At 36.5% G+C, this 24,320-nt stretch overlaps 1 protein-coding gene across 1 annotated transcript in view; it reads right to left on the bottom strand.

Moving 5' to 3' along the window:
• TBC1D19 (TBC1 domain family member 19) overlaps positions 896-24,320 on the bottom strand; it is a 147,949-nt gene continuing 124,524 nt past the window's right edge. Inside the window, exons 16-21 of the mRNA XM_005681489.3 lie at positions 19,988-20,020; positions 17,968-18,077; positions 15,817-15,908; positions 7,813-7,928; positions 3,042-3,112; positions 896-2,039 (exon numbers count right to left, since the gene is read on the bottom strand). Coding sequence (XP_005681546.1) covers positions 1,965-2,039; positions 3,042-3,112; positions 7,813-7,928; positions 15,817-15,908; positions 17,968-18,077; positions 19,988-20,020 — 497 coding nt within the window. The 3' untranslated portion in view covers positions 896-1,964. The remainder of the gene's footprint in view (positions 2,040-3,041; positions 3,113-7,812; positions 7,929-15,816; positions 15,909-17,967; positions 18,078-19,987; positions 20,021-24,320) is intronic.

The following is a 24,320-nucleotide window of genomic DNA, read 5'->3' as shown; positions in this document are numbered from 1 at the left end:
ACCCCTTCTAAATGAAAGGATCTGCTCTGCCATGGCTCATTAAATTCTTTTTTCTTATAGATATAAGGCCTCAGACTATCAAATGAAGTCACACAGATGCTAATGGAGTTGGGCACTCTTCACATATTATTTTCTACAACTTGACCTTAAAATGTCATATGTAAAATCAATTATTGACAACCTCTTATATTTGTTCGGTGCTTTGTAGTATTATAATAATAATTAAAAAATAACTTTCAAATATATTTTCTCATTTGGTTTTACTCAACCCTGTCAGGTAAACAGAGGAAATATAAAACTTCCGGTTGCCTGTCCTGTCTCCCATATCCCACAGCCAAATTACAGATATAAGAGATTAAATTATCTAGGGATTTAAAGCTAGGACAAGAACTCTCCAGTTGAATGTTTCTCCTACTAGATTACTACATTGCTATGTTCAAAACAGTTTATGAATATTCTCCTAAAGAAACAAACCAAAGGTAGGTATATCTGTACACATTTGACCTTAATCATTCAGAACTCTCTTCCTAACAGTCACAGGTGTGTGCTTGTCCTTGTGATGAAAGTGCATTTGTGTACACAGAATGGCAAAGCATATGATCATAACCGTACTGCCTTCAAAAGCAATGAAGTGGAGCTTATTAAGAATCAGTTACCGAATAAATGGTTATTTGCTTCTTCTAGTCGTTATTTAGTCCTCAAAGGTCAACAAGTACCTGATGAATAAAAGCATTATACAGAAGTTCAAATTAATAACTAGTAGTTATATAAAATTCCACCACACTTGTGGTGTTGTGCTAAACCTCATACATTTCCTAAAATATACTCTCAAAATGAAAGACTCGGGAAATAGATTTTGATAAAACTTTATACAATTCTAGGCATTTAGTAAGACTATCAATATATTGATTCAGAATTTTATTGAAATGATTAGAATTTTGAATTTGAGTATAAAATTGAAAGACATTGATTTTTGGACTTCTTCCCCCCACAATCTATCATTCCATATTACAGATATGCTAGGTTTTTAAGAAGTAATATAAAATAAGCCCCTCCACTTATAATAGGACCAAAATAAGATTGATGCCGTACAGTGTCTTCAGTCTCTACTTCTGGTTTCTCTAAGCTGCTCTGCCCTAGAAGTAAATCTTGTTAAACCAAGCTTCAGCCAAAGCGCACATGGTTTTTATTTTTCATTCCCTTCATTGAGTTCTTGGGTGTCCCCTTTGGATACTTCCGAAGTAAGAGAATTTGGCAGCACACCTCAGCAGCGTCAAGTCTTCTAACCAAGAGATGGAAAGTTGAGAAATTTGAAGGGATCATTCCATAATTTTCTTTTTTTCAGAAAGTGATGACTAAAACACTGTCAGGTGCAAACAATTGTATCTGACCTTCTCCAAGAGAGACCTTTTAGGGAGAAATAAAATGGAGAGAGATCTAGAAGATCTCTGATGAGAGACAAGTGGTTAAAAACACCAAAGTACATTTTCATTCCTACTAAAAAGCATTATCTTTTTCAAGTCTTTTCATATCTTACCCCACCCCTGCTCTGAGTGAAGAGCAATTTATAAGACAATATGACTCATTATCCAAAGATAAATTTACAAACTGACAGAATTATCCCAGAGGCTACATTACCTATTCAAGTTTATTACAATATCTTTAGTTCTTTGCATATATAGTTACATGCCTTTTACAAGTCAGGATTATCTATATAGTATGCTTGATTTAGCAGAAGTTATGTCTATTGCTTCTCTCTTGAAAATCAACAGCATGCAGTGCAATACATGGTGTGCAGACTTATTGTTTCAAAAAGTGAAAAACTACTTAGGTTTAACTGAGAAGGGAACATGATCTTTATTGGCTTTATGCAAAGTTTAATTTTGGTTTTATGCAGATTTTGCATAGTTCATGATTACTTCCTAATGAAAAACTAGATGTATTGTCAGTGACCTTGCAGAAGATCAGGTGACAGTAGCAAACAGAAAAATCTGAAGAAGAGGCATAACTTTTAAAGTAGAAAGGTCAGCAAGAACCGCCTGAAACAGAAAACGAAAGGAGTGATTAGTGTCGGCATTCTGATCAGCAAAGCGAAGCCTCTGAAACAAACACAGAACAACCATTGCACTTCTGACAGCAACACACCCTAAGTGTTCCAGATTGGTCCCAAATCTGAAGCTACAACCTTCCTTCTCTTTCCTGAACATCTTAATGTTAGAACGTGTGCAAAATGCTCAAATGTGCAGTAGAAAATAACCTGGACTTTAGCCTTGAGCCTTCTTCAAATATACAAGGTAGCATGAGTTTATAAGAGGTCTGACATTTCAATTTGCTTCTATAAATAAACGTACATTATGAACCCTAGTCTTGTTATACTAGTGTAAGGAGTAACTGACTTTAGGAAATCATTTTAAGAAGGAATTAATGTTTATTCAGTTGCAAGATGCATAAACATCCTCTTCCCTTTAAACAAAGATTGTAGGCAGCTATTTTAAGGATAAAACTGCATTTCTATGAGAGATGACAAATAGAGTAATATTGTAAGTCACTACTTAATTGAACCATGTTTCAGGTATAACTTATAGTACTGAAAAGAAACCAGCTTTAATAATTAACTCACTACTAAAAATAACCAAAAACCATGTATCTTTACTGTATCAACCAAATGTATGGTCTTTAATTCTTTCAACTAGTGTGTCTTTGTTCTATGAGCATAACACACAGATATGAACAATTATAAGAAAATGCAACATAAGCCTCAATAGTTTCTATCAAAATTACTAGGTATCTTGTTTCCCATAAAAGTTTTAATGGTTTCTCATAATAACCTTGTTTATGACCCCTTCACAAGAACATTGTTTTCAAGTAATTAAGAAATTCTGAATATTTAATATTACTTAGCTTAAAACTTATAGGCATTACTCAAGATAAAAAATTAGGCTATGAGTAATGTGTGTCCTATGCATTGGAGACTGAAGTACCCAAGCCTGGCAATCTCTCAGAAACTATTTCCATCCCATCTCAGCGAAACTTATCCTTACTTCAGCTGCAGCCAGTGATGTCACCTCCATCAGGTTCACTGCTCGGAAAGCAAACACAGCAGCTGCCAGGACTGGAAAAGAATGAACACTATTTTAACTGCTGGCCTACTCATCAGCCTGACCAATTTACTGGTATACCCAAAACCCACAATGAAAACTCAGACCTAGTGCTTAACACAACTGCATTCAGTTAAGGCCTGGTGAGGAATGGAAATTTTCTACTCTGGAGATCAGTATCTGAGGGGATTTCATTTTCTTTGGAAAAAAGGAAAATTTTAGTGGTTTTTAAAAAGGCATTTTATAAATTGTTTCTTTCGTACCTACGGCTTCAATTATAACAGTTTTTAAATGGTAGATATAATGACTGCCTTATGAAGATTTATTTTGATGCAGGTGTTTCTTATTGATGCAATGGAAAAGCTTCTGAAAAGTTAGAAGACTGAATTTTTAAATGTATCAGATAATATTTAATACGTATCAAGGTAGTATCTATATAAAAATGTGGCAACAAGTATGTCTTTCCTTAAAAATGCTGTTATACTATTTTGTTATTTATTGTCTTTCCTAGAGTGTCAAAACTGGGTATGTCTGTTGGGTGGGCTACTGTGGGGACTGATCCTGACATTTACATTAATGTTGGTTATAGGAAAAGATAAGTTGAAACTTTGAAAAAAAAAAAGTAAATCAAACCATTATAGAATATCTTGAAGGTCAATAATATATATGGAGTAGAAAACATCTAGATTTTTGTTCCCATTAGTCATATGCATATGAAAAGAGTAATGCTGATATGCATTATGTCTTATTATATAATCTACCATAAAACCTTATGAAAAGGAATGAGTCATCATGAACAATGAAAGGACTCATGTAAGAGCTTCTGGCAACTCTGATAAGGAAACGGTACTGCCCAGAGGTCACTTGACTTCTCCCTATTTTTTTCATCACCATAGTGGTAGTGTATTCCCTACCCAACAAGTCCTTGAAGTTTAGGAAATGAATGGTAAGGAATCTTTAAAATTATTTGGAAGACTGGTTCCTAAGTATATTGCATAGATAATGCAAATAATTGTTAAAAGTACATTTCTAGTATGGAAATAATAATCATAAGAACAGTTAATTCTCATATCAACTCTGTGTTTATTACTATTGTTAGCCCCATTTTGCTAATGTAGAAACTGAGGCACTGTGAGTTTGGATGACATATTCAGAGTCATACAGGTAGAAAATAATAGAGAGAAAACTCAACTCTGGTCCCAGAGCCCAAGCATTTAACCAGTGTGATGAAATTTTTGAGACTGAAGGTAAGCAGTAATGACTCATCCCTGACATGGAAATCACTGTGCTATCCTACTTGTCTTCTCCTCTGACCCTCACAATGGTTTTCCCTTGGGATAAACCATAATGGAGAAGAGAATAAAAAAGAACGTATATCCATGTATAACTGGTCACTTTGTTGTACAGTAGAAATTAACACAACACTGTAAATCAACAATACTTCCATTTTAAAATATAATGGTTTGCCAGAGATGGACTGAGGATGGTGCATGGTGATCCATGCTCTGGTGGATCAGGTGGCTAGGTGGCTATTCCTGGGGAGTAGATGGTGGCAGGTGGCTGTTCCTGGGGAGTAGATGGTGGCAGGTGGCTGTTCCTGGGGAGTAGATGTCAGGATCCAGGTTTCTTAATTTCCCCAGGCAGACACAGAGTGACTGGGAAGCACAGGTAGTTTTTGAGGGGATAACAGATTTTGGAAAGCTTGTCAAAAAAGCATTAGAACTAGTTAGGAAAATTCTGGAGGAAAAAAGATGGTTGTGGTAAAATGAATAAATTTATTTAAAAAGTCAAGTCAGCTAGAATTATTTAATATATAAAGACGGATATAAGAGATCTGGAACAAAGAATTTACTCTTTAATTGTGAATGGTGAAAATTTAAACTCCTTGAGCTTCCATTTTTACAAGAATATCCAAGAAAACCATTTCTGTGGACAAGCAACTTCTTTATAGTTCTCTAATATCTAGGATCCTATTTGACAATGGAGACATTTTATATGCGAAGGGATGTGGTCACCATTTCCTTTTTTGTGTGTAATTTAATAGAGTTGGTGAAAGCTTGACAGGATGGTCAAATTTTCTGCTGTAGCAGGAAAGAGTTTCACATGCTGAGAAATAGTTTTTCCAAAGGTAGATAAGAGGGCGAATGAAAGAGGAGTTACTAATTAACTTCAGCATCCAAAATGCTTCTGTGCTCATAGCCTTTATTTATCTTGGTGTCACATCACAGAGGTTCCTTTCTGTCTACTTCATGTTTGGTTTGCCCAGCCCTTCCACAGAGCAGGCTTATTTGCCAAGGAGAAAAGCTCTATACTTTGGGATATTTTCAACTGAATTCATGCTTTATATGAAATATAGAAACTCAAATACTTACTTTTGGTCTTTTAAATTGTTCGCATGAATTTTAAGCAACTCTATCATGAACATTAAGATACTCATGCTTTAAACTGTTCTTCAAAAAGCCCAAATAAATTCACAGTTTAAACCAGTAATATTTACTAAAATATTTTTAAAGAGTTTATATAATTTTATAAACTCACTTGAGCAAAACAGTTGGTCCCAAAATATTCTATTTTAATATAACCAGATGAAAAAAATGTATAAAATGATCAAAGCTAACTTATATACATGTGCACACGCATGCTCAGTCATGTCTGACTCTTTGTGACCCCATGGAGTGCAGCCCACCAGGCTCCACTGTCCATGGAATTTTCCAGATATCTACATGCAATTATTTGACTTATGTCTCTTTATTTGAATTCCATGGAAGGAACTCCCGTCAGTCTAATTTCATTTCTAGATGTTCTACATTCTTCCCTGTTGGTTTTTTAAAAAACCCTCTGAGAAAGCGAATGGATGCAGCGGCATGGACTGTCGTTCCACCTATGCATCAATAACTTATTAACGCGTTAAGCATGCAGCAGAGTGCCTGGCTTACAGCAAATGCAGCACTCAACATTCATGTCTCTTAGTCACAGAAAGGGAGAATTTAAATTGAAGAGGCTTTGAGGTCTTATAGTTTAACATTTCTTTCATGATAGAAAATCTTTTAACCCTTCAGATGGCAGTTAAAAAGCCCATTCTACTTTTGGAAGGTCCTAATTATTAGAAAGCACTTTGTAATACTTAGCCCATTTCTTTAACATGCTCTAACATCTTTTTGAAAACATACAAAAAGTTACATATTAATACAACGCTCTTCAAAATTTATGAACACCCAGAAGAATTATTTGGTGGAAAATCTTAAAATCCTATCACCTGAGATGTGTTAGCAAAAAACAAGACTACTTAGCCTGGAAAATAGAAGACTTTGGGGAAAGAAGGGGGTGAGAGAAGAAAAAACATGATCATGATCCTGGTGCAAGAGTAGTACATTTTAACAAGTTATATTATCCAGAAATGAAATAGGCCACTATTCATTAAGACAATGTCTTATTCAATAAGACAGGGATTACCCAACACTGAATGTTCAAACACAGGGTAAGTATTACCTGCCAGAAACATTTAAAAGAAGCTATACTTGATGGTCTCTAGGATTCCTTCCATCTCTAGACGGTATGTATCACAGTCATTCAGCCAAAAGAGGTGATGACACACCATTTTTTTTTCCTAACTCATATTTGTATTGGCTTTAAAAACAATTGAGATGGAAGGATACTGGGAGTTATTAAAAACTTTGGTAAATGATAACTCTGATTACATCAGGGGCAACAGTTATCTTCATGGCACTTTAGTATTATGCTAACTTTCCTTTAAAAAATACCACCTAATTACTCTAGACCTCTCAGCACTCAAAAATATGTTAATATGGTACCTAGAGAATCTTTTCCAGGAAAAGGGTCTTCAATTAAGCATTATTTCCAGATGGCCAGAGAGGTGACTTTACAATGCTGTCACTGGGTAAAGAAATAAAGGCTCTCACAGCTTAAATAATTTGCTCAGTATCACACAACTGGAGAAGCCTGGAACCAGCACTCTGGCAACTTTTCAGCTCTCCACCCATGTGAAAACCCTGTAATATTTATTTGAATTCCCTGATAATCCTGGTGACAGAAACAACTGAATCTATTTTACATGCAGAGAAGCAAAATAATATAAGAAATCTGTGCCATATGTGTTATCATACAGTTGCCCTCTGTGTATATCTGTTGTAAGAACTGCTTAATTATTAAATAAGAGATGAGTTTGTGACTTTCTGAAAAAATGTTGAATTTTTTTGACTTAAGAGAATAAGTAAAAGGGGAAACTTTTATGTATTACTCACAGACAGAGATTTCAACTATGCAGGGAGGCTCAGTCTTGGTTTGGCTTTTAGGTAGTAGCTGAGAAGGGGTACAGAACAGAACTACAAGATAATCAGAGGAGTCAGGAGAAGAACAGAAGTAGACCTACACTCCACTGCACAAACCTCATAGGTGCTGAGACTGAACAAATGCCCTGGCTGGACTAGAAGCAGGGGAGCGGAAACGGACATTCCTGGAAGCAATGAAGAAAGACTAGGAATAGTCTGGTGATGGGCAGTTCCACAGGCATATTTAGATTGCAGAACATCAGTCCTTGTCTTCTAAGGCAGATAAATCGACTAAATGTTCATGAATTAGAAATGACAGACAACTGTAGATTCCAATTCCAATTATAGACGGTAAATGTTAGAAAGAAAAGAAAGGCTTTACTATAGAAACAGCATGTGTTTTATGAACAAGCACTTACTCTTACCAGCAAGAATTTCCAGAGAGTTGTATCCTAGGATTCTGTCCCACAAAAGCAAGAGTTGATCTGTAGCTAAGTATCCAGAGAAAGCTCGAACCATCCATTTAAATGATATGCGAAGTCTATAAACAAAGGAAAACAAGATATTTTACCGGTGGAATTTTTTCTCATCAAAAAGCAATTATCAGAGGATCTCAATGAGTTACAATGACAGTAACTCCTTTGTGGGTTTTAAAACTCACAGTCATTTAAAACTCAAGTACTCTACACATATACAATGGAATACTACTCAGCCTTAAAAAAGAAATAAAATGATGGCATTTGCAGCAACATTATTAGAGATTACTATACTAAGTGAATTAAGTCAGAAAGAGAAAGACAAATACCATATGATATCACTTGTATGTGGAATCTAAAATATGAACCTTAAATGAACTTATATACGAAACAGAAACAGACTCATAGAGAATAGATTTGTGGTTGCCAAGGCCAACAGGAGAAGGATGGATTGGAGTTCAGGATGAGCAGATGCAAACTGCTATATACTGAATGTATAAACAAGGAGGTCTTGCTGTATCGCAAAGGGAACTATATTCAATATCCTGTGATAAACCGTAATGGGAGAGAATATGAAAAAGAATATATGTATGTATAACTCAATCACTTTGCCATACAGTAGAAATTACCACAACATTGTAAATTAACTATACTTCAATAAAATATATTTCAAAAAACTCAAGTACTCTATTAACAGCTGTAAAAATTCAGCTGAGAAACCTTGAGTTCCCAAATTAGTGGTCTCAAAAGCATTAAGAGAAAGAATTATATTCCAGAGCCCTACTTTATGTTGTAGTTCATTCTTTAGAAAACTCACTTCTACATTTTGTTTTCCAGGATATGTACTAATTAGCTATCAATGAGGTGATCTTATAGTCTCAACAGTTCCAGGCAAGCCAAGATTATTTGAATTTTTATTCAGGATACTTAAATAAATACTTATAGCTGCATATTTTTCCAATTCAATAAATTATATTCCTAGATTTCACTCAAATAGCTACTAAGGATACAAAAAAGACAAGGAAAAATAGTTTTAAAGCTATAAGGGGTTTCCCAGGTGCTAGTGGTAAAGAACCCACTTGCCAGTGCAGGAGACATAAGAGACCTGAGTTTGATCCCTGGGTCGGGAAGATCCCCTGGAGAAGGAAATGGCAACCCACTGCAGTATTCTTGCCTGGATAATCCCATGGACAGAGGAGCCTGGTAGGCTATAGTCCATGGGGTTGCAAAGAGTCAGACATGAATGAAGCAACTTAGCAAAAGAAAAATAAAATAGAAAAGCTATAAGAGAACTTAGAAATAGATTTCTGATTTCAACCCTTTAGTTTTAAAAAGGAGTCATCAGAACTCTGAAATATCAACAAGAAAATTTAATTATTCTATTTTGTGAAAAAAAAAAAAAATCCTAAGAAGTATGAGATCCTACTGTTTCATAACGAGGTTATGTTACAATAATATTTTTATCTCTAGAATCAGGAAACAAACCTGGCTTTGGTGCCTGAAGAGAGAAAATACTCTCTCCTATTTCTCTACTATCTATTAGCAATTAAATATCACTTGACTGCCCCTGAGAGGTTTTAGCCAAATTCTTTGTTAAAACTGTCATAATATTATATAAATACCCGGATTTTTTCTTAAAAGTGAAAATGGGATCTAGAGATTGCCTTTGTTGATGTCATATTAATTTTCCTAAGATTGAAAAAGGACCCCCAAGTTTCAGAAATTCCTCAATATTATATAACTATTGCTCTAATATAACAAAGTACATGTAGGCAGTAGTATTATAAATCATGTTTCTTCATTGGTTTTAGAATATTAGTTTATAGATGCCAAAAAAACTTTTGGCCAGTGAATGTTTTAAATTTTAAAAGTTCACTAATTCCCTGGCATGCCATTAGACTCCATGCTTCCACTACAGGGGACCTAGGTTCGATCCCTGGTCTGAGAACTAAGATCCTGCAAGGCATGCAGTGCGGCCCAAAACAAAACAAATTCACTTTTAAGCCTAAATTATTGACTTCAACTAGTTTCATTTTATGGATCTCTCACAGTGTCTTCTTAGACCAACAGTACCACATACCATGCCCCCCTGCTCCCTAGTATGTCCAGCACAGAATCAGTTTCTTAGAAATAAAGCTTACTGATGCATAATTTATATACAGTGGAATTTGCTTTTATTAATGTACAATTCTGAGTTTTGTTAAAACCACATATAAATTTTAGAACTAAAAAATACAAAAATGATAACAACAACAAAGCAACCCTCACTGGATGAATCCAACAGCAAAATGGAAATAAACAATGAGAGAGCCAGTGAATTTAAGTATAAGTCAATAGAAAGTGTCTAATCTGAACTACAGAATAAAAAGAATTAAAAATAAAATGAAAAGAGCTCTAGAAACCTGTGGGATAAGACCAAAAGTTTTAATATTTGTGTTCCAGAAGAAAAGATGAATGTGAGTGGTACAGAAAAAAAAAATATTTGAAGAAATAATGGTTGCGGGAAAATGGATACATGTATATGTATGGCTGAGTCCCTTCGCTGTTCACCTGAAACTACCACAACATTGTTAACTGGATATACCCTAATACAAAATAAAAAGTTTAAAGTTTGGGGAAAAAAAAGATGAAACCTAAAAAAAGAAATAATGGTTGAAAACTTCCTAAATTTGACAAAAGAAATAACACTCAAATTCAAGATGTTCAAAACCCTGAACAGGATAAACCCAAGAAATCCATGTCCAGATACATCATAAATAAACTGTTGAGAAACAAAGACAAAGACCTTGATAGCAGTCAGAGAAAAACAATAATTGGTATTATTTCTCCCTGAAATGTTTGGCTGCATTTGCCTGTGAAGCCCTCCAGGCCTGGAGTTTATTTGAAAATAGAAGGTGATAGATTAAAGATGTATATTGTAAATCCTGCATAAAGTATTTTCTAATTAAGGCATGCATATTTTTTTTAGTGATAATGCTATGGGATTTCCCAGGCAAGAATACTGGAGTGTGTTGCCGTTTCCTTCTCCAGGGGATATTCCTGACCCAGGGGTCAAACCCCTGTCTCCTCCACTGCAGGCGAATTCTTTACCTGCTAAGCCATCACGGAAGCCCAAGGCACTGCCATAGCCCGAATGCTTTTGTCCCCACCCCTACCCCAAATTCACTGAAACTACCTGCAATGTGATAGTAATAGGAAAGAGATTGGAAGTTAATTAGGATTAGATGGCAGAAAGTGAAGAGGAACTAAAAAGCCTCTTGACGAAAGCGAAAGAGGAAAGTGAAAAAGTTGGCTTAAAGTTCAACATTCAGAAAACTAAGATCATGGCATCTGGTCCCATCACTTCATGGGAAATAGATGGGGAAACAGTGGAAACAGTGTCAGACTTTATTTTGGGGGGCTCCAAAATCACTGCAGATGGTGATTGCAGCCATGAAATTAAAAGACGCTTACTCCTTGGAAGGAGAGTTGTGACCAACCTAGATAGCATATTGAAAAGCAGAGACATTACTTTGCCAACAAAGTGCCATCTAGTCAAGGCTATGGTTTTTCCAGTGGTCATGTATGGATGTGAGTTGAACTGTGAAGAAAGCTGAGCACCGAAGAATTGATACTTTTGAACTGTGGTGTTGGGGAAGATTCTTGAGAGTCCCTTGGGCTGCAAGGAGATCCAACCAGTCCATCCTAAAGGAGATCAGTCCTGGGTGTTCATTGGAAGGACTGATGCTGAAGCTGAAACTCCAATACTTTGGCTACCTGATGCGAAGAGTTGACTCACTGGAAAAGACCTTAATGCTGGGAGGGATTGAGGGCAGGAGGAGAAGGGGACGACTGAGGATGAGATGGCTGGATGGCATCACTGACTCGATGGACATGAGTTTCGGTGAACTCTGGGAGTTGGTGATGGACGGGGAGGCCTGGCGTGCTGTGATTCATGGAGTTGCAAACAGTCAGACATGACTGAGCAACTGAACTGAACTGAACTGAAGATGAAGTAGGTTCTCATGATTGGGATTAGTGATTTCATAAAGTGATGTGACAGCTTGTTTTTCCTCTGTGCTCTCCATCACATGAGGATACAATGAGAAGTCAGCAGTCTGCAACCTAGAAGAAGGTCCTCTCTGGAACTCGACCATACTATCTACTTGATCTTAGACTTCCAGTCTCCAAAACTGTGAGAAATAAATTTCTGTTGTTCATAAGCCATACAGTTTATAGTAATATGTTGTACCAGACTGAACTAAGACAGACATTATCAAAAAATATTTTTTAAAAGGTATAAATAATAACTTAATACTGGAGATAAAAATGGAATCAAAAATATTCAAAAGTAGGCAGGAAAAGAGAGAAAAAAAGGATTAAGAGCACATGGAACAAACAAAAAAGTCTATCAAAATAGTAAATGGTATCAACTGTTATTATTTTAACCCAATACCAATTACATTAAATATAAATGGAATAAACACACCAATTAAACTGCCACAATGAAAGACCTGAATATACTTTTGATAAGAAAGCCACCTGAAAAGCAGAGACATTGATAAATCAATATACTAAAAGTAGGACAGTAAAGAATACACGATACAAACTCTAATAAAAAGAAAGCTGGAATGGCTATATCAGACACAGTTCAGTTGTGTCCAACTCTTTGTGACCCCATGGACTGTAGTCCATGGAATTCTCCAGGGAGTGGGTAGCCTTTCCCTTCTCCAGGGGATCTTCCCAACCCAGGGATTGAACCCTGGTCTCCCACATTGCAGGCAGATTCTTTACCAGCTGAGCCACAAGGGAAGCCCAAGAAGTAAAGACATCAGTACACTAAAGATGATACAATAAATATAATCAATACGCTAAAAGTAGAAGGACAGAAAAGAATACACTATATAAATTTTAATAAAAAGAAAGCTGGAATGGCTATATCAGACATAGATTTATTATTAGGAAAAGACATTACATAATGATAAACAGATCAATTCTCCTAAAAACAGTGTCAAATATATGAAATAAAAACATATATATATATAGAGAGAGAGCAATGTAGAAACAAAAAGACAAATTCAGTTATAATTGGAGACTCTAACACTTCTTTTTCAATAATCCATAGAAATAGTAGACAGAAAATTAACAGTGAAAAGTCTTGAACATTATTAAAAAACTTGACTTTATTACCATGTATAGACATTCTGCTCAACGCTAGCAGGAAATGAATTCTTTTCAAGTATACATGAAAGATTCATCAAGGTAGCTCATGTTCTGGGTCATAAAACAAACTACAACAACATTTAAAAGAACTAAAATCTTAAGAAGCACATTTCTAATTATAATAGAATTAAAATAGAAATCAATAACAGAAAGATATCACATTTTTTTCAAATATTTGGAAATTAAACAATGTACTTTTATATAAACTATGGTCAAACAGGAAGTCACAAGAGAAATTAAGAAACATTTTGATTGAATGAAAGTAGAAACATAAAATATCAAAATTTATTGAGTGGAGGTAAAGCAGTGCTTTGAGGGAAATTTATAACATTACTATTGCTTATGCTAGGAAAGAAATATCTGAAATCAATTCTCTAAATTTCACCTTAAGCAAGCAGAAAGATGAGCAAAACAAAGCAAAAACAAGCACCCAGTAGGAAAAAAAACAAATAAAAGAGGATAAATCAATGAAACTGAAAATAGAAAAACAAAATCAATGCAACCAAAACTGATTTTTTCAAAGAATAAAATAAATAAGACTCTGGCCAGAATAATCAAGAAATACAAGATACAAACATCAGTCTCAGGAATGAGACAGGTAGTGTCACTCTGATTTTAAAGACTGTAAAAGGCTAATTAAGAATAATTATGGAATGTTATGAATAATTTATGTCCATACATATGATAACTTGGATAAAATGCACAAAGTACTCAAGTAGAAGGAAGATATCCTGAAAAGTCCTATATCTAGTAAAAAGAATTAAATTCTAATTAAAACTTTCCAATACCATTAGTTTTAATTCATGAAAGTCTTTTTATAATAATTGATTTCTAGCCTGACAACTGAATTTTTATACTTTCCTTTCATTAGAATTTTGATGTTTACCATAATTTATTGAAATAAATTTGTTCCTTTTAATGATTAAAGTATATGAATAGACTAGGAAAATATCAGGATTTTAGTTATAACAATTAACTAAATGTCTACAGAAAAGCATAGATATACACAAATATTCATTTCACAATAATAAAAAATGAGGTCAGTTTACCACACAAAAAATACATGTGTAATATATTTCTGCCACAATTTTGTTTTATAATAACAATTATTAACAGAATTCTATTTTTTATTGGCTATAAAAGAAAGACTGTTAGGTATTATCAATAAATGATATGAGTTACACAAAGAGGAAGACAATAACAAAACACTGATGAATCATTTGGAAATTTCTGTTGCCATGCTGCTGCTGCTACTGCTGCTAAGTCACTTCAGTCGTGTCCGACTCTGTGCAACCCCATAGACGGCAGCCCACCAGGCTCCCCCGTCCATGGGATTCTCCAGCAAGAACACTGGAGTGGGTTGCCATTTCCTTCTCCAATGCATGAAAGTGAAAAGTGAAAGTGAAGTCGCTCAGTCATGTCCAACTCTTCGCAACCTCATGGACTGCGGCCTTCCAGGCTCCTCCGTCCATGGGATTCTCCAGCAAGAACACTGGAGTGGGTTGCCATTGCCTTCTCCAATGCATGAAAGTGAAAAGTGAAAGTGAAGTCGCTCAGTCGTGTCCAACTCTTCGCAACCTCATGGACTGTGGCCTTCCAGGCTCCTCCGTCCATGGGATTCTCCAGCAAGAACACTGGAGTGGGTTGCCATTGCCTTCTCCAATGCATGAAAGTGAAAAGTGAAAGTGAAGCCGCTCAGTCGTGTCCAACTCTTCGCAACCTCATGGACTGCAGCCCACCAGGCTCCCCCGTTCATGGGATTCTCCAGGCAAGAGTGCTGGAGTGGGGCACCATTGCCACAGACATTGTCAGTTGAAAACAAGAAAAGAGAGCCAATGATAATGAGGTCCACAGGTACCCGACCTATTCACTGATAACTTGTACTGGGATATTTGCTGATAACTCACACTCAGATAAATAAACAAAAATTCAAGCTTTTGGAAGGAAAAATCACAGTGTAGAACCATTAGTAGATAACTGATTTAGTTTTTCACTAGTGAAAGATGGCAAACTTTAACTGATCTGGCTTTCGAAGTTGTCTTCTGATAAATCTGGCCTAAACTGACAATTTTAGTATTATCATATTTCTCAGGTAGTGTTTGTTTCCACAGATTTTTACCTCAGTTTGGTCACCATCTTTCACTATGAACTGGAATTAGTTCTCTGGTGATTCTTGTACCAAGCACAAAAATCCAAGCAAATAAGAATTTATCAGGATTTTGGTAAGTCTTCCAAGAATTTTTGGCACAAAGTTGTGTTATAATTTACTACTTGATAATTATTGTTTTGGAGAAGGAAATGGCAATCCACTCCAGTATTCTTGCCTGGAGAATCCCAGAGACAGAGAGGCCTGCACATACAGGCTGCTTCTGTCAATTTCTCAGACTTTAAGAGTGAACTTTTTAACCTGCATATGATTAGGTCACTCCTTTACCCTATGTGTTAGATTCTAAAAGTTCGCTGGCACCTCATTGTGTTAAACCAAGTACTCTGTACCTCTTTCTCGGAGAAGGCAATGGCACCCCACTCCAGTACTCTTGCCTGGAAAATCCCATGGACAGAGGAGCCTGGTAGGCTGCAGTCCATGGGGTCGCAGAGTCGGATACGATTGAAGCGACTTAGCAGCAGCAGCAATTATTGTTTTATTGGGGAAAATGTTAATTTCTCTGAAAAAAATCACTGCATCTTTGATGATTAAAAAGAGCCTTCTGATATCAATCTATTCTTCAATTAGGAGAGAAAAATACTCACGGTTGAGCCCCAATTTCTCGCAGATGATAAAAGAGTTGGGGGAGATAAGTTTGCAGAAGAGTTTCAAACAGCAGACAGAGTGACACAATACCCTGGATACAATAAGTCACAAGAGAAATGCATAACTTAGTATTTAAAAATGAACTCTGCCATCAAAGTACTCAAACAGAAATGAGAAAAAGATGATCAATATCAGTATTGTTTAAAAGCCAAAGACAGGAAATGCACCAACGGTCTCTAAAACATTAAAAATAAGTTTATCCCTCTTTATGGATACTCACTCTTATAAATATGCTAAGGAGCCTCCTTTTTAACAATAAGAGGCTCCCTGCATAAGCTGGCATATAGTAATGTTCAGAATTCAAGAAAAACATCATTTTCTAGAAAGCCTGCTACTCTGTAAGTCATACATTATCACTTAGGCTCAGCAACATTAGTTTTTTCTGGATGCAGTCCAATTTCCAGGTATTTCTCTGGCACTGTAGCCACACCCTTACTTTCTTCCCCCATATGCTCCTTTCTTTCAGCTGCCTCGCCCATCAGGGAAAATATTTCCTGCTTTTTTTTACTCTTTCATCAAGCCCATCCCCAGGGAAAGACTGACTGCTTGAAATTTCTGTCAGGAAGTCATCAAACAAGAATGTTTGATTACTGAGTATAAGGATGGTTTTTTAAAAAACTGAAATCTACTTTTTTTAAAAGGGCATTGTAGAGTACAAAGCAGATGGCTTTTCAAGTGCATTAATTACTTGACAACTCTGAATAAAGTCTTTCTTGCAGTTCAACATTCCTCAGGATTGTCCTTTGTAAGGAAGTTCTAATCCTCTTTTTGAGTTTCTAAAGAAGTAAGGCTGTCGTGGTTCTAAACAGTTCAGTCTGGCTGCAAGCCAGAAAAGGAGAGGATTGCCTGTAAGTCTTTATTTCACTGAATAAAGAAAGGGCAGAGGCAGGGCTGTCCCAGTCAGCTGGAAGAGGACAGCGTAGGGTCAGCATGGAGGCACAGAAAAAATAGCCAGAGTTTTAAAAATTTAAAAAAAAAATCTTTTTTAAGTCTGAAGTATGAAAATAAAACATGAGAGTAAGAAATCTGATGCTAAGCATGACTTATTAGAAAAGAGAATTATAATATATTTTTGGTTATTCTAGATTAAACATTATTGCAATATAGACAGTAAATCAAGTTATCTCAGAGGGAAGAGACCCGTGATAGTTTGGTAGCACTTCATTTGCTCATCTGTGACATCCTGGATTTCTGTTATTTGCCATCTTTCATCAGCAGTGTTTGAGAGCAACACTAGACAGAGGAAGGTGGACTAGGAATACACAGGATTAAAATGGGGAGGAGGTATGAGGAACTGCTATTTAGCTTAGTAGCAGTGTAACAATCTTCTCTTTCAGGAAACTTGGTAGCCCTGACACATTCCAATTTTAATGTTTCTTTGGGAGTGTCAGTCAAGTTACTCACAAGCAGACCAAAGCAGGCCCAAAGACAGAAAAAGTATAACTGAAATAAATACTTGTTTTTATTCAGGTTAAGGAGGGTAGGAGTGGGGAGGGAAGATACGATAAAGGGTCGGCCAAAATAAAACAGATACGACTCCCAGTATGCTTCTCCTTGAATTTCTTGTTAAGGCCAAGGAGCTATCTATTGAACAAACACAAAGAAAATATCTAGTTTGATAAGGGATAATTAGTCAAACATGATATTGGAAAATAAGGGACAAACAAATGTTTAATTTTCATTAACAAAGATGATGAGGATCATAATGACAATAAAAACAACAGCCATCTATTTACTGAACACCTGCCATGAGCCAAGCACCACCCAAGTACTTCGTACTCTTCTTACAGCACCATGGAAACTCAGCACTAACCTCATTTCAGAGATGAGCAAACCAGTGTTCACAACACGTAGCCCTCTTTGTCAAAGAACACAATACAGACATTGCTATGTTTATTCTTTCAACATATAAAAGATAATTTAAATGCAAGTGATAAAGGACTTTTTTTGTCATTATTACTAAAACTATTCAAGTATCGATTTATTCTTTCATTTTTTTCCATAGGAAAGTGATGCTTGACAATTTGTTTTTCTTAAGGTAAAAAAGAACAAATCAGAGTCTGGTTTGATCCAATTTTTTATGAACTTACAGAAGGATGAGAAGAGATGGAATGAAGCCTGAAGAAAAAACGCACATACATCTCACGGAATATCTGATACAGTTTGGAAGGTTCATGGTATAGAAAACAAAGTGGTGCAACTGAAAGAATAAGAAAGATTAATTGATAAAACTGCAGAAGTACTGTAATTGAAAAGATAAGTTCACAAAACAAAGAATAAATAAATATTTTATGGTAATAATATTCATTCAAGTTTAAAATCATATATATTCTTTTTTCATGTTGAAAAGGGAATATATGCACATGTAAAAACTATCATTAAAAAATTTTTTAAATGGAGTAAATTATAAAATGTTTTATAATCCCAACAGTAGAATAACACAATGGAACCACATAAGGGTATTAAAAATTCGAAGTAACTTTTAAAAATTACATAAAATCTCTTTTTAAATTGAAGTAATAACAAAGTGACATCCAGGCAATTCATTTTTACTTTGTCCCATAAAGGATCTTTCAAATTTTTTAATTTTTGACATCAGGTAAGTAAAATATAAGATGATTTATGACTAGCTTTTAGAAAGTTGGTCTTCAACTGATGGAATTTGAAAATTAAAATTCTGATTAACAGGCTATTGGTCAACATTGGCATATCCCAATATGTTTCTAGACAGTTTTCATAGGTTTGAAGCAAAACAACTCTAAGAATTTATTTCTCTAATGAATTTTTTGTGTGTTTGTGATAACAATCTCTAATGAATTTGAATTAAATTTTCTTTTGCACTGTTTATGGCAATTAAGCACAGGTGGGTCAGCTCAACCAGATAGCCCACAGCTGAATGTCAGAAAGTCAGATTTTTAAAATCAGATGCCAACCTGACAATATGATTATTTCATCTGTGAACAGGCAGGAGTCAATGATGTATTTTGTACTCTGAGAATTGTTAGAAAATTTAAACTTCCTGACATCATTAACTGTTCTCTAAATCGCTCAAGTACACCTTTTAAAAACTATTTACTTGAAAAATGCTTGCAGTTGGGATTATTAAAATAAAAGGATTAAAGGGCTTACATTTTATTATTAAAGATAAAAATTTATATTCTTACCCTTGCTAGGTTTTCTATTTTAAATTCCTCACATATTTATGAAAGAGAAATATGCTGGAACCTCACTATAACAATATGCATTATGTTATGAAATTTTGGTGGCTCAAGAGAATAAAGCCAAGCAAAGCATAATGCAAAATTCCTAGACTCTGAATTCTTCCTGTTGTATGCTGGTTTTAAAGGTTTTATACTATGTCATTCACCATCATGGTATGATGCTGAACACTCGAGGGTTTTTGTTTTTTTTTACAAAGAAGAGTGTTATTGCTGATTCTTTTTACAAAGGTAAACTTTATATTTCTGTTTACTCTAAAGGTTGGGGAGGAGGAATAGTTGGGACAAGAATCTTCAACAAGTTCATATGTAACGCAGATAAATGAAAAATTGAATGGCATTAAGAGAGAGAGCGGTCTCCTTCTTGCTTATCTTTGTGACGCTTCCTGCATTCCTCATTCAAAGACATGTGAGGCAGAAGGTGCTCAGGGCTCTCAAACCTGCACACGTGTTTGTCGTGTGTGCTCAGGATGACCGCATCCTTCAGCGTAACTGTTGCTCTGCATACCAGCCAGTCTGAAGAAATCATGAGCTCACTCGGTGTTGTCCCTCCCTTTGCATTTTTTCTGATCTAGTATTTTTCAAAAAGACTTACGGGAATTAGTTTAGGAATTTTTACAGCTATTAAAACTAAATATCAGTGTATATTTCTAATTTCTAGTGAATTAGAAAATGGTAAACCATAGAACCATTTTCATGGTATGTTTAATTTCACAAGCAATCATCATCTCAGCAAAATTTTAATTGGACATATAAACAAATACCAAACCCAGTGTTTAAAAGTGCACAATAACATTGTTGAATGTGTGGGTGATGCAATATAAAGTGTGAGGTTCATGTTTAAATTTTCTAAAGTGTAATAAAACAGTGAGTATTTTAAAGCCTAACTTACCATACATTGAAAATCCATGAAAAGGGATTACACCTAAAAAAAAAAAAAAGAAGTATTTCTTTTCAATTAGTATACCCATTGAATTATTTATTAGGTAAACTTTAGGGATTTAAAACCAAAAATAGAGAGCTTTGCTATTTTTGCTTCAACTTTGTTCATGAATGTCACAAAGACTTAGTGATGGTAACCAACAAAAATGACGTGCATTTTAACAGCTTTAGAGAAGCAATCAAGAGGTTTTCAATACATATCCGGTTAACTTTCTATTGCTAAAGCTGAAAATTAAGACTATGAATATATGTGTTACAAAAACAGAACAAGGCAGATCACAGCACCAAGTTTAAGAACTAACTAATGGTCTCAGAAAGTCAATAGATTAAGTCTTTCTTGAAACAACTTCAACCTGGATATTAGATTTAATTTGTTAAAAGATAAGTGAGCATTTCAAGGTACCTCTTATATAAATATATTCCCTTTAAACTTACCAAAAGTTACATCATAGGATGTGATTTGGAAAAAACATTGGTAGGAATATGGTACAAATTCAGTGTAATCTTTGGCAAGAATTATACAAAAGAACACATCCATTTAAAAGAAATACTTGAAGCCTGACTTGGTGTGCTAAACATCTTGTCACATTCTAAGTGAAAAATTAGAACTTGGACAGCTTAAGTTCAAAACAGAAGTTCTGTAATATATACACCACCATATATCTAACACAGTACTAGATCAGGCTGCAAACACAGGAGAAAAATGAGTTTACTATTCTGAAAAATAAGGGAATGCTTTATTCATCTGACATTTTCAGAGGCAAAACCATGGTGTTGGCAGAGCCTTTAGAGGTCATCTAGAGTAAGTTCTAACAAATGATTGTTCAGTCTCAGTCTAAAACGCATTCAGCAATAGGGGACACATTAATTCCCATTGAAACCAGTTAAAATTTTGAACAGGTTTAATTTAGGGGGAGTTACTTCTCATACACAGTCAAACTCTGGCTCCTAGTAATCCCCACGTACTACTCCTAGTTTTGACCTTTGTGGTCAGAACTAGCCTAACTTATCTTCTATGAAAACTTTCAGAAAACATTGGAGGACACTGACTGTTCTTTCCCCAACTCCCAACACCATCACCACCAGGCTGGGTTTTCTGTGTGTGTTTTTTGTTTTTCTTGTTGTTGCTCTGAGACTTTATGAGTTCCTTTAACAGTTCCCCAGGTGAAGTGGTCCTGAATAGTTTCTCTGTTCTATTCTCCTCTGGACAAACTACAGTTCACCACAGTCAAAGTGGGTGACGAAAGCCTTCAAGCATTTTTCTTCCCCACACACCCTAGAGCTAAAGCATAGCATACTTGTGCAGTTTTTTCTGACATAAGTAAAGGGCTGTATTCTTATATCTGTTACATTTCCTCTTTGGTGAACCGTTCCAATTTGAGACAATCCTGGATCCTCATCCTGTTATCTAATGTATTCCCTCTTCTTCCTGGGTGTGCACTGCTGGAAAGTTTGATAAATGCACTATCTATGTCCTCATCTAGAGCATCAAAAAATGCTGAACAAGATAGAGGACAGGACTTGTCACTAGAGACCTCCTTCCACACTGACAGTAATCCACTGATCAACACCCTACTGAGGTACACTAAGAGCACAGACCAGGTGTCAGACAGACTTGGTTGGGTTCATATAGCTCTATCATTTAAGAACATTGCGGGCCTTGTTTCTTAACTCCCCTAATTCTCAATTTCCTCATCTTGTATATCAGAGATAATACTGCTACTGCTGCTGCTGCTGCTGCTAAGCCGCTTCAGTCGTGTCTGACTCTGTGCAACCCCATAGACGGCAGCCCACCAGGCTCCCCCATCCCTGGGATTCTCCAGGCAAGAACACTGGAGTGGGTTGCCATTTCCTTCTCCAATGCAGGAAAGTGAAAAGTGAAAGTGAAGTCACTCAGTCGTGTCCGACTCTTCGCGATCCCATGGACTGCAGCCTACCAGGCTCCTCCGTCCATGGGATTTTCCAGGCAAGAGTACTGGAGTGGGGTGCCATCGCCTTCTCCGAGAGATAATACCAGAACTACATAAGTGACTAAATGAGAGATAATGACTACAGTTTGGGCTTCCCAGGTGGCTCAGTGGGTAAAGAATCCACCTGCAATGCAGGAGATGCAGGAGATGAGGTTTCGATCCCCAGGTCTGAAAGATCCCCTGGAGAAGGGCATGGCAACCCACTCCAGTATTTCTGTCTGGAGAATTCCCATGGACAGAGGAGCCTGGTGGGCTACAGTCTATGGGGTCACAAAGCGTCCGACATGACTGAAGCGACTGAGTACACGTGCATAGACAACTATAGCGTAGCCATTCACAAATAAAGGCAATTACTGATATTATTCACAAACTGACTCATATTTCTATGATGATTCTAGAGGCAATTTTATCAAAAAAGAGTATGAGGAAAACAAAATATTATTCTGAACTAGTATGCCAGGCCAACCACCTTTAAAATTTTGTGCAGCATCACTCAAACTTCATAAGATATAATTCTCAGGATCTACCTTTTCCCATTTTCCCCTTGTCTTCCAGAACACAACACAGATTCATGTTGTTCAACTCTGTCTGAATCCCACCATGTTTATCATTTTCCTTATTTATCTCTATGTAATTAGCTTCCCTGTTCTCTCAGAACTTTCCTACTCTTCAAGTGCTTCACACCCAACTGCAGAATTCATCCCCCGCAACCCAAGCTGAGGCTGATGCCACTGAAATAGATTCTCTTGCTTGTCTGTTCTTTACCTCAAAGGTTCTACACACCTTTCATCTTTTTTCTCATCGCCCTTTAGGGAGGTCTTCAGAGGGAGACATCTCCTTTCCCTTTAGGGAGGTCTTCAGAGCTACCATCTTCACCTTTGTTCTTAATCCCATTTCCTTCACTTTTACTCACAGAAATTAAGGTCAGATCTGCGGCTTGTCTATGTGTGGTCTGTGGGCTAAGCATGGATTTTACATTTTTGAAAGATTATTTTAGAAAACAATAAAGAGTATTAAGAAGTACAGACTGTCTGTGGCCAACAAAATTTTACATATTTACTATTTGGCCTTTTACAGGAAAAGTCTGCCAACCTCTGCTTTGGAATCCTGTCCCACCAATTTTCCTCCCCCCCGCCTTTTACGTTCATCATTTAACCAATACGTACTGAGTTTCTACTATGTGCCAGACACTGCTCTGAGATCTGGCGCTTACTTTTTATCAAGGACAGGAAAGTCATGATGAAATAAGAGCACTTATGTCAGCCAGTGACAAAGCCATGAAGAGGAATAATGGAGGCAAGGGGGGCGGAGAGGACAAGGCTGGGTAAGGGAGGCGGTCTTAAGAGGCACTGAAGCTCTGGAGGTGAGAGTCACCTGTGAAGGGGTGACCTGGAGGCCCTGGGCTTCGTGCGGTGACTGGCATGAACCGGGATGTTTCCTGAGGTGGATGGCCCGAAGGCAGAGAGTGGTGGCATCGGCTCTCACTCCTACTAGTGGAAGAGCAGAGGAAAGGGGTGGCTAGGTCTTATGCAAGTACTCCTCTCTCCAGTCTCTATTTTCACTGCAACCTTTCAGCCAAAGACATTATAAATACCTTCACTAATAACAAAAAGAGGAGAAGGAGGACATGTCCATTTTTTCCTGGACCTTACATTCCTGTCAAACAAATGTCTAATCTCTCTCCTCTTGAAGTCAAACTTAATTTTAAAAACGTGATCTGAATTAACTTCCTTTACTTCCTCGTTATGTATCCCCAATTCCTTATAATCTGGTTTCCACTCCTCTCACCCCAACTCCTGATTGCTAACATCTCCTGTGTGTGTGTGTGTCCTGCCCCCCCCAGCAACTGAAAGTCCCTTCTCTAGACTGAGCCCACCAGACCCTGTGCAGATCAGGCTCCCTGTCTCAGAAGCTTCTGCTGCTCAGGTTTTCATTTTGTTGTCTTTTGGGCTAGTCCTCTCTTCTGCACACTTCTTAAATACAGCTGCTTTGCAAGACTCTGTCATACTTGTTTTCTCTTTCCTTCCACTAGCATTCTCCTTATTAACCCATAGTTCAGACAGTGAAAGCCCAGTTTCCTGCGCCTCCTTCTGGACTGTCTAGTTCTGTAAACAACTCCTTGCCGCCCTAGGCTTCAAGGAAGAAAGCTTTGCTTTCTAGTCCTCCCTCAGCCCTTATACCTAAATGTGACTGTGTTCCTTTCTTGTCCCTTTACGATAAAGAAGGCTTAACTCTTCAGGATTCAGCCACTGTCTAACAGAGCTTCATTTTTCTTCCCTATGAGCACAATTCTAACCCTGCCAAACTGACTGC

This window comes from Capra hircus, chromosome 6 (assembly GCF_001704415.2).
Source record: "Capra hircus breed San Clemente chromosome 6, ASM170441v1, whole genome shotgun sequence".
Lineage (NCBI taxonomy): Eukaryota > Metazoa > Chordata > Mammalia > Artiodactyla > Bovidae > Capra > Capra hircus.
This window is presented reverse-complemented; position numbering and strand designations above follow the sequence as displayed.